This window comes from Medicago sativa, chromosome 4 (assembly GCF_051527215.1).
Source record: "Medicago sativa cultivar Bolivia chromosome 4, Bolivia_mono, whole genome shotgun sequence".
Classification (NCBI taxonomy): Eukaryota; Viridiplantae; Streptophyta; class Magnoliopsida; order Fabales; family Fabaceae; genus Medicago; species Medicago sativa.
Genome location: NC_140752.1, coordinates 95,237,904 through 95,248,499, shown reverse-complemented (window position 1 = coordinate 95,248,499; position 10,596 = coordinate 95,237,904). Strand labels below are relative to the sequence as shown.

The following is a 10,596-nucleotide window of genomic DNA, read 5'->3' as shown; positions in this document are numbered from 1 at the left end:
CTATTTTTTTCATAAATTAGAACTTGTCCGTCTTTAGGCGTGATAAACTCGCCGATTGTAAAACAGGTTATTTATGGTTGGAAATGCTTTTAGTGCAGTGATCAAATGAGATTATGCGTTCGATTCGCCTAAAACGAAATTATTTACATCTGAGAAATATAAACTAGCCAAATATATGGTATGTATGACCACATTTTTACAAATACGTGACCACTATTTTTTTTCATAAATTAGAATTTGTCCGTCTTTAGGCGTGATAAACTCCCCGATTGTAAAACAGGTTATTTATGGTTGGAAATGCTTTTAGTGCAGTGATCAAATGAGATCATGCGTTCAATTCGCCTAAAACGATATTTACACCTGGTAAATATAAACTAGCCAAATATATGGTATGTGTGACCACATTTGTTAATATGCGTGAACACTATTTTTTCAGAAATTAGAACTTGTCCGTCTTTAGGTGTGATAAACTCGCAGATTGTAAAATAAGTTATTTATTGTTGGAATTGCTTTTAGTGTAGTGATCAAATTAGATTATGTGTTTGATTCGCATAAAACAAGATTACTTATACATGGGAAATATAAACTAGCCAAATATATGTTTTGTGTGACCATATATTTTAAGGTGCGTGACCACTATTTTTTTCAGAAATTAGAACTTGTCCGTCTTTAGGCGTGATAAACTTGCAGATTGTAAAAGAAGTTATTTATCGTTTGAAAGGTTTTTAATGTAGTGATCAAATGAGATCATGCGTTCGATTCGCCTAAAACGAAATTATTTACATCTGAGAAATATAAACTAGCCAAATATATGGTCTGTATGACCACATTTTTACAAATACGTGACCACTATTTTTTCATAACCACATAACTACAATTATTTGTGTTCATATATAGTACAACATTGATACATGAACAATTATTTTTTTACAAGCAAACATGTATTCAATTAAAGATGGTTATGCATATTAATACAAGCAGCAAAGACTACGGGTTTAGGGACATATCCCACCAATGAGTTAGAACCAAACCTTTTTCAACTCCCACTAGGCTATGGGCAGCAACAATCTTAGTTCTTTTAATAAAAATAACAGTACAATTGTACATAATAGATAAAATGTCTATGCAATCTAGAATAATATTTTATATCTCAACCACCCAAATAAGACCTTGGATACATTTCACCGTGATTTGCTGTGAGGATCCATTGGAGACACCACTGAAGGGCTAATGCTTCGGCCAGAGTAGGGAATAGTTGCCTTCATTCTAGTTTTGTTGCAGCAAATTTCAGGACTCCTCTATGGTCTCTAGACTACTATTCTCCATATCATTGTATCATCCTTAAAGCATCCTCCATCCACATTCAAATTCAGATTCATCACACCTGGTGGAGGGGGACACTAAAATTCAGTATCAGTTCTCACTAAAACAGTAGCTATAGGTGAAATAGCTATTTGGATAGGATTCAATTGCTGATTTTGGAGCACCATCTAGTTCCTAACCTGCCAAATCTTCCAGAAAGTGATACAAAAAAATTGAGCTGATAGGTGATCTTTTTTATCATCTAACCATACATCCAGACTTTCAACCACAAACGAGTAAGAACATGGTGTCCTTAGGTAATTTGATTGACTCTACTAGCATTGTCGAATAGAACTATTATAACTATATATAACCAAAATTTTGAAGAGTATAACCAAAATTGTACAAAGGCGTAACCATATGTTTTCTTGCGTGCAAAATTGGTAGTCTATAAGTTTACCATACTCATAACAGAAAACTAATGCAATTAAGAGTCCAAGAAACATAGAATATATATCTCTTGATATCTCTGTGATAAATTGCCATAGAATGGTATTGTTTTAGCAGGAAAACTACATATAGCTAAATATTTGAAGCGTGTAACCACAATTTTACAAACGCGTCACCATGTTTCAAAATTGGTCGTAAGTTTACCAAATTACGTTTTATCATGGTAGTTAGGGTATGTCGGACCATTAAGATGCGAGTATTACACGCATATGCACAGTAGGACAAGCAACACACACACACACATAGTTTTTTAGCCAATGCGATTCAAAATAAAAAATAGATTATCTTCATCCACAAAGAAAAATGATGTCTTCATGTCTTTATTATGATTCAATTAGAACTGCATAGGATTTCTACTTTTCTGAACCGACATTATCTCAATTTAACATTCATTTAAATATGCTTAATTAAATAAACAAATCAAAACATGTCTTTGTTAAAACGATAACCATCATAATCAATAAACCTTATTGAGTCTACCAAATAATTAGGAATAATATGAAGCTACTAAGAGACCAACTCAATCTCTAAATTCATTAAACAAAACCTTCTTTATCAGTAAAACTTGTACATAAAACTCAAAAAATTCAACTCAACCCTAACCCAATCTTTTTTACAATAACCATGTAAATAAAATTCAAATAAAACCAATCTCTTTTACAATCTCTTCTCACCCATTGAAGAGGCAAAAAAAACTCACCTTTAATGTTGAAGCAAATGGGCAGATTGAGGTAATCGCCGATGAAGCCAAGTGGAAGGAAGATCAACCAATGGCGACGGTGAAAATGGCGGAGGAAATCGAATGTAATTAACTATTTCCACAACTAGTTTCAAAATTACCTTAATTTCAGTCTTTAATAAACATTGTACCACTGTTCCTTAGAGAGAAAACTCAGGCGAGGGAGAAGAGAAAAAGAAAAAATGCAGATTAGATTTGAGGGGAAGGAGAGAGTTCAGAGAGGGTGAGGAAAAAGGAACACGAAATATCATTTTTACCCCTTGATTTTTAATAAAATTACAGAATTGCCATCCACATCAGCAAGTGGTATAAGGGTGTATCACCAAAAGGGTGTTCACCAATCGTTTTCCGATATAAAATGGTATTCCTTTTTGAGTCCTGATAGGTATACCACCATAGGTGGCAATACCACTCCTACACCCACATAAAAAAATGACATATGGCAATGTGGGCCCCACACTCCACTAATTGTCACTCTTTTCTTTTTTCCTTCATCCCTCTCTTCTCTTTTCCTCTTTTCCTTCTTCCTTTGTCTCTTTTCTCAACCACCAACAAATACCAACAAAACGCGTTTCCAACAAAACGCCGTTGAAATTCGTTGGAAAGGTCCTAAACTTGCTCTTAGTTCGCTTCGCCGGAACGCGGTTGTGAGAAATTTTACTGGCGAGGCTCATCCTAAGGGAGATGAAAACAATGTCGTTTTGTGGGATGAAGAGTTTTGTAGCTTTGTTAATCTTTCTGCTAATAAAGAGAATGGTTTTCATCCTTGGGAGATCGCTTTCACCATTTTCAACGTATTTTTCTTATACCCTTTTTGTTCAATTTCATTGTACTATGTTCTAATTCCATAAAAATTGAATTTTTAAAATTTGGGATTTTTCTTATATCCTTGGATTTGAATTTTTGCTGCAGGGTTTGAATCAGAGGCCAAAGAACAAGATTCCCGTGGTTGGAACAGGTTCATTGAATCTAGCTGAGTATGCATCTGTTGTTGATCAGAAGGATTTTGATTTGAGCATTCCACTTACAATTCCTGGTGGTTCTGCTGTTGACCCTTCTCTTTCACTCACTGTATGTTCAACAATCTCTATCCACAATTTCATTTTGACTTATTTTAAGCTTTTTATTTCATTAATTTTTACTAGAATGGTTTTTATTTTGCTGACTCAAAATTGACACTTTCAATTGCAATTTGTTGTTGGATAAACCATCAATTTTCTCTTGAATTTAATACCTAAAGTATATAAAAATTATAAGTATTGTATGTGAAATTGGTTAATTTAGTCCCTGAAGTATATGAAAATTCATTATGTTATGTTAGTCCCAAACATCTTAATATAATAGACTAATTATATTGAAAGTGATGTTAAAGGATAGCTATTGAAATCTTCTATTGAATTGTGAGTTTGAAGTTGTCCTTCTTCCCATGAACTAGTTCCATAATCGTCAGATTTTATAGCATTTACTTGGAACTGAAACAAAGGGTCCAATTTGTTCTCTGATCCATCCCAACAAAACCCTGCATTATTATTTTCCATCACAGTACTTCTCATTTGAGATGGATAAATAGTACTCATATTTGAGCTATTGCTTGAAATTGCTTTCTTTCCCTTGATCATTAATGAACAATGAGCTGAATTGTTGTCTGAAAACTCTGTCATGGACACATTTGCGTGATCCGAATTTGTTAGACTCGGCATTGAAGTGAATCCATAGCTTGAATTAAGTCCGAATTGACTCTGATCACATGGTTTAAGGCTTGTGTTAAACCTTTGTAAAATTCTCGTTATTTGCTTCACCTATTATTGCTTTCACATCTCTCTATTTGTCAATTCAAGCAGCTCAATCTTCACTATAGTGCAGCCAATTTTTTTTCATCGTAAGCTTGTGTTCTGGTTCAGTTCCTGGTGTTGTATTGTGGGACTGTTATGCAGGTGTTAGTGTTGAAATGATGGCCTCTAATGTTGTCATATTGAGCTTGGGAGAGGGTTAATTGGCTAGAGTATATGGTTGGTGTTGTGATTCATCTATTTTTGGCCAGAGTACGATGGCCTTTTATGGCTGGATTTTTAACGGGCTAACATGCCAAAGAAAATTGATGATAACTTGAACAAGATGGGTGCAAGAATACCAAATGTGAAGCTTGGGAATTCTACAATAAGTTACCATGTCTTTTGTTACCATGTCTTTTGTTTTTTCTTGGTCTAATTCTTGATCATATGTCATAGTTTAATTTTCATGCAAGACATTGTTAATTACCAGTTTGTAGCAATGGTTTTTTGTACTTTTTCTTCTCATATTTTTAAAGGCTGGAAGAGTTGATAATGTACTCTTTCCAATGCCATATTCTGTTTATAATCTTTTGCATCTATTTAGCTTCTTGACCTAATATGACAAAATTAGTGTTTCAATTAGGAATTTGAATAGCACTTTTAATTTACTTGTTTTTTCTAAGAGTTTGATTTTGATATACTATTGGTTTTGTTTTTAATGATCATTACATTGACAAGGTTTTGTTGATTATATCTTAACTCTACATTTATGATACAAATTTTGCAGATACATTGCAGTTGGCAATGAACCTTTCCTTAAGGAATATAATGGAACATATCTAATGTACACTCTACCAGCTCTTAAGAATATACAAACATCTCTCAACAATGCAGGACTTGGTTCAAGCATCAAAGCCACAGTTCCATTCAATGCTGATGTATATTATTCACCAGACACAAATCTAGTTCCATCAGCCGGCGATTTCAGACCAGAAGTCCGCGACTTAACCGTTGAACTAATTAATTACCTATACACGAATAACGCGCCTTTCACTGTCAACATCTATCCCTTCCTAAATCTATATGGAAATGATCATTTCCCTTTTGATTTCGCATTTTTCGACGGAAATAACAAGCCTCTTGTGGATGGTAATTTACTTTACACTAATGTTTTTGATGCAAATTTTGATACACTTTTATATGCTTTAGAGAAAGCAGGGTATCCAGATATGCATGTTATAATTGGAGAAGTTGGTTGGCCAACAGATGGTGATAAAAATGCAAATATTCAAAATGCAAAAAGGTTCAACACTGGTTTACTCAAACATTGTTTAAGTGGAAATGGTACACCAAAAAGGAAGGGTATAATTGACATCTATTTATTCAGTTTAATTGATGAAAATGCTAAAAGTATTGCTCCTGGCAACTTTGAGAGACATTGGGGAATTTTTGAGTTTGATGGAAAACCAAAATATGAATTGGATTTAAAAGGATTTGAAGGTGATCAAGGACTTGTAGCTGTTGAAGGTGTTAAGTATATGGAAAAACATATGTGAAGTATATGCAAGAATACCACTATTTTTTCAGAAATTAGAACTTGTCCGTCTTTAGGTGTGATAAACTCGCAGATTGTAAAATAAGTTATTTATTGTTGGAATTGCTTTTAGTGCAGTGATCAAATTTAGATTGAGTGTTTGATTCTCCTAAAACAAGATTATTTATACCTGGTAAATATAAACTAGCCAAATATATGGTATGTGTGACCACATTTTTTAATATGCGTGACCACTATTTTTTCAGAAATTAGAATTTGTCCGTCTTTAGGCGTGATAAACTCGTAAATTGTAAAATAAGTTATTTATTGTTGGAATTGCTTTTAGTGTAGTGATCAAATTAGATTATGTGTTTGATTCGCATAAAACAAGATTATTTATACATGGGAAATATAAACTAGTCAAATATATGGTCTGTATGACCACATTTTTACAAATACGTGACCACTATTTTATCATAAATTAGAACTTGTCCGTCTTTAGGCGTCATAAACTCGCCGATTGTAAATCAGGTTATTTATGGTTGGAAAGGCTGTTAGTGCAGTGATGAAATGAGATCATGCGTTCGATTCGCCTAAAATGATATTATTTACACATGGGAAAGAAAAACTAGCCAAATATATGGTCTGTATGACCACATTTTTACAAATACGTGACCACTATTTTTTTCATAAATTAGAACTTGTCCGTCTTTAGGCGTGATAAACTGGCCGATTGTAAAACAGATTATTTATGGTTGGAAATGCTTTTAGTGTAGTGATCAAATGAGATCATGCGTTCGATTCGCCTAAAACGATATTATTTACACCTGGGAAAGAAAAACTAGCCAAATATATAGTCTGTATGACCACATTTTTACAAATTCGTGACCACTATTTTATCATAAATTAGAACTTGTCCGTCTTTAGGCGTGATAAACTTGCCGATTGTAAAACAGGTTATTTATGGTTGGAAATGCTTTTAGTGCAGTGATCAAATGAGATTATGCGTTCGATTCGCCTAAAACGAAATTATTTACATCTGGAAAATATAAACTAGCCAAATATATGGCATGTATGACCACATTTTTACAAATACGTGACCACTATTTTTTCATAAATTAGAACTTGTCCGTCTTTAGGCGTGATAAACTCGCCGATTGTAAAATAAGTTATTTATTGTTGGAATTGTTTTTAGTGCAGTGATCAAATTAGATTGTGTGTTTGATTCGCATAAAACAAGATTATTTATACATGGGAAATACAAACTAGCCAAATATATGTTTTGTGTGACCACATATTTTAAGGTGTGTGACCACTATTTTTTCAGAAATTAGAATTTGTCCGTCTTTAGGCGTGATAAACTTGCAGATTGTAAAAGAAGTTATTTATCGTTTGAAAGGCTTTTAATGCAGTGATCAAATGAGATCATGCGTTCGATTCAACTAAAACGAAATTATTTACATCTGGGAAATATAAACTAGCCAAATATATGGTCTGTATGACCACAATTTTACAAATACGTGACAACTATTTTTTCATAAATTAGAATGTCTCGGTGACAATTGGCTTGAATTGATTTTTTTTTTTTTTTTTGCACATGTAAGTTACAGATAACCACATAAACGAACAATATAACCATAATTTTAGAATGTCTTTCATTAGTTTTCAATTGTGAGGCATGCAAACTTAGAGACGACTAGTTTTAACCATAATTTTAGAATGTCTTTCATTAGTGATAAAATGTAGTGAAAACAATATCATTTTAAGGCATTTTAAGGCGATATATGTATTCGAGTTTAAACTATTTACTTATATCATTTACATGGTGGAATAAGTGCTTCAAACAATAAAACTAAATAAGTTAGCCATATCATATACATGGCCTAATTAGTACATCACATGATAAAATAAAATTCAAAAAATTGAACGTAGTTGCTTGAAGTTGATTCTTCTGATAAATGGGAAATGGATGCCTGTGAATCAGCCTCATTTTGGTTAACACCCTCATTTTGATCAGCCTCATTTTGCTCATTAGAAATCTAAACAAAAATGTGAAAGGTTAATCAATTCAAGCTCATAAACTTTATAATTTAGTATTTATATTCATTTACTACGCACAAAATAACAACCTCAATTCAAGCTCATAAACTTTATAATTCAGTATTTATATAAACTTGAGAAAGATTACAAAATTATAAGACAGAGTCATCTTAGTAGTAAAACCACTACGGCAAAACATGATAATTGGGCACAAATGAATCAGCTTGCAAAACATAGTTCATCAATTAAGTAAGGTTCAAGAAAATTGCATTATTACTTACATAAACTTCCTAGAGCATTGCATCAGTACTACATGAAACATCATAAATTTCCACATGTTTAATTGATTCAACTAAGTAACATACATTAAAATCTATCGTCTTGAGAAACATTTTGAAAATTCTTTGACAAAGAGTCATCTCAGTAAAAAAACATTATATATTGTTCCTGTTGTAAAAATTGCAAAATGAGACATAATTTTAATGGAAAGAAATATTAGAAACAACCAACCAATATTTAAAGCTAAACTAATGAGGATAAAATTCTGCAAGTTTCAATAACAGCTTAATCAAAATGATACGGTTCAAAAAGTAACAGTGATGTCCTTGGAAGGTACATCAATAATACATAAAAGCAACTGAATGAAATGCATAACATATCCGGCAAAAAGATGATAACAGTAAAACAGCAAAACACTTATAAATATAGCATATGTCTTCAGCCAAGAAGTCAGCAGAATGTTTTCAAAAGTTCTCTCAATCACATGGTTCTATCTTGGCTGCTTTGAGCTTGACAGGCTTCGTGACAGACATGTCCCAGCTCCAGAAGCATCCTTCGGACCATTTGCATCCTCAGCAGACCTTTTTCCCACTATTTTTCTGGAAGGAGTGACTTCTCCATCAGTTGCACTGATTGTGTTTGGGGTGCAAATCAACAGATCGTCATCATGAAGTGTGAATGCAGTCTTTGACGAACCACCGTCCTCAATTAGTCGCTTCTGTTTGATTATAAAGATATAAGTGCATTGATAGATATAAAAACATGTCTTGTTAAATAAGTTATACCTCAGGTGTCACATTCTCCCCAATAGCCAACATCACATCATGGCGGTCTGCTTCCTCCTCTTCTTCATATATCTAACAAAGATGAAACCCCCAATTTATGCTTCTGAACCACTTAGAATAATATGCTGGAAATGTTTGAAGAAAATTACCTTTATGTTATGAAGGATCTTAAAGCGCTTGATAATGTCAGCATCATCTGTTGTGCGCTTGACGACATAGTTGCGCCAGTTATGGAGAAGGTTAGCATCTGTGACTTCAACTTTAAATAACATTTGTTTTCCAATGAATAAGTCAAGTTCAGAAGGGTAGTCCTTAGCATTGTTTGGCAGTTATAAAAACAATAAGTTTAGAATCATATCTTTATACATACACTTTTTTTACAAAACCAAACTATCAAATGACACTGTATTGATTATCAAATGACCTGTGCATCAATTAAATCTTGCACACTTCTGCCGACAAAAGCGGATACATTACGATCAAACAAAATGAAGCTGGTTGAGCCAGTGTTATCCATTACTTGAACATGCAATTTGTACATACAACATAATAGAAATCAATATCAAGATTTTGACGATTCTAAAAAGTTTAAAAATCCCGACACAACATAATCAAATGAAGATATTGCCACGTACCTAGGTACCGCGTTCCTGCCAGTGTTACATTTTGGACAGAACAACCCCCTTGCCACGGACTTGACCCTACCAGCACATTTAGTGAAAGCTTGTCACGTCTTGTAACCAACTACATGGGGCAAGTCACCATCAAGAATGAGATTAGTTCCATAGAATGCATTTGAACTCCCATAGCACCGCAATATCTTTTCAGCTTGCATAGTTGTAGCACAACAACGACAGGGGAGCTCGAGTCATGCGTGGCTAGGTAAGAGCTCATTCTTTCTGCATAGTTAGCCCACAATGTACAATGTATCCTCCGAGACCTGCAGCAGACAATTAATCTATCATATTAATACCGTAAATGCAATGTCTCCTTTACATTCATGCCCCATTAACTAAAAAATATTAAAAATAAAATTCATCACCACATACTCTGAATCCTGCAAAGTAATGTCTATCAGCTTACTCCTTCTACCATTGACATCCTTCTCCTGCATCACATCCTTTTCGACAACGTGGCCAATCACATATGTTTATAAAATCACATTCTTAAGTGATCAATCATAACTATTTTATAAAATCATTTTACCTGGACAGAAATTGTTGGGTTAAAATTTAACTAAATATTCAAATGGACAAAACAGTTTATAAGCCATAATTGTAAAATAGAGAGAAGGCCACACTACTGAGAGTTCTTAAAAACAGGAAATCATACAGAATTGTTGGAACCTACAACAACAGTAGATCTAAGTACCTTGATAATTTAAAATCAAATAATGAATAAAACTCACACCAAGTGTTTTTGGTCCTATACATTGATCAATCAAGAATTAGCAAGCCATAACCGAGAGTTGAAATTGATAAAAGAAGCGTGAAAAACATCCCATAAGAATATATAACATGGCAGGTTATACCTTCATCGTTAGTCACTGACAACTGACTATAACCACCGCATAAACCGCAATCGAGAGCCTTCTGCCAACAACCACCACCGCAAAAACATCATTGCTGAGATCAG

The 10,596-nt window shown here is 33.5% G+C and overlaps 1 protein-coding gene, 1 long non-coding RNA gene and 1 pseudogene across 6 annotated transcripts; 1 reads left to right on the top strand and 2 right to left on the bottom strand.

The window, feature by feature from the left end:
* Window positions 1-1,015: 1,015 nt before the first annotated feature.
* LOC146934105 (uncharacterized) lies at window positions 1,016-1,900 on the bottom strand. The gene is made up of 2 exons (XR_015007655.1): window positions 1,503-1,900; window positions 1,016-1,384 (listed from the first exon to the last, which is right to left on the bottom strand). It is a non-coding gene; the product is annotated as an uncharacterized LOC146934105 (long non-coding RNA).
* A 1,187-nt stretch (window positions 1,901-3,087) lies between these two features.
* LOC146934104 (glucan endo-1,3-beta-glucosidase 6 pseudogene) lies at window positions 3,088-6,219 on the top strand (annotated as a pseudogene). Of its 2 annotated transcripts, none has more exons than XR_015007653.1 (3): window positions 3,088-3,345; window positions 3,464-3,622; window positions 5,111-6,219. The product of XR_015007653.1 is annotated as a glucan endo-1,3-beta-glucosidase 6 pseudogene, transcript variant X1 (transcript). The 2 variants fall into 2 exon arrangements; XR_015007654.1 differs by lacking the exon at window positions 5,111-6,219 and adding an exon at window positions 4,486-4,705 and having other exon boundaries at window positions 3,099-3,345.
* A 2,209-nt stretch (window positions 6,220-8,428) lies between these two features.
* LOC146934103 (uncharacterized) lies at window positions 8,429-10,500 on the bottom strand. Of its 3 annotated transcripts, XM_085705975.1 has the most exons (6): window positions 10,011-10,500; window positions 9,597-9,901; window positions 9,386-9,480; window positions 9,111-9,272; window positions 8,962-9,033; window positions 8,429-8,894 (listed from the first exon to the last, which is right to left on the bottom strand). In XM_085705975.1, exons 3-6 carry the CDS (start codon window positions 9,476-9,478, stop codon window positions 8,667-8,669), a joined length of 555 nt encoding a protein of 184 aa, XP_085562101.1. In that variant the 5' UTR covers window positions 9,479-9,480; window positions 9,597-9,901; window positions 10,011-10,500; the 3' UTR covers window positions 8,429-8,666. The 3 variants fall into 3 exon arrangements, with proteins under 3 accessions (XP_085562101.1, XP_085562099.1, XP_085562100.1); XM_085705973.1 differs by lacking the exons at window positions 9,597-9,901; window positions 10,011-10,500 and having other exon boundaries at window positions 9,386-9,590; XM_085705974.1 differs by lacking the exons at window positions 9,597-9,901; window positions 10,011-10,500 and having other exon boundaries at window positions 8,429-8,891; window positions 9,386-9,590.
* Between the last annotated feature and the right edge of the window lie 96 nt (window positions 10,501-10,596).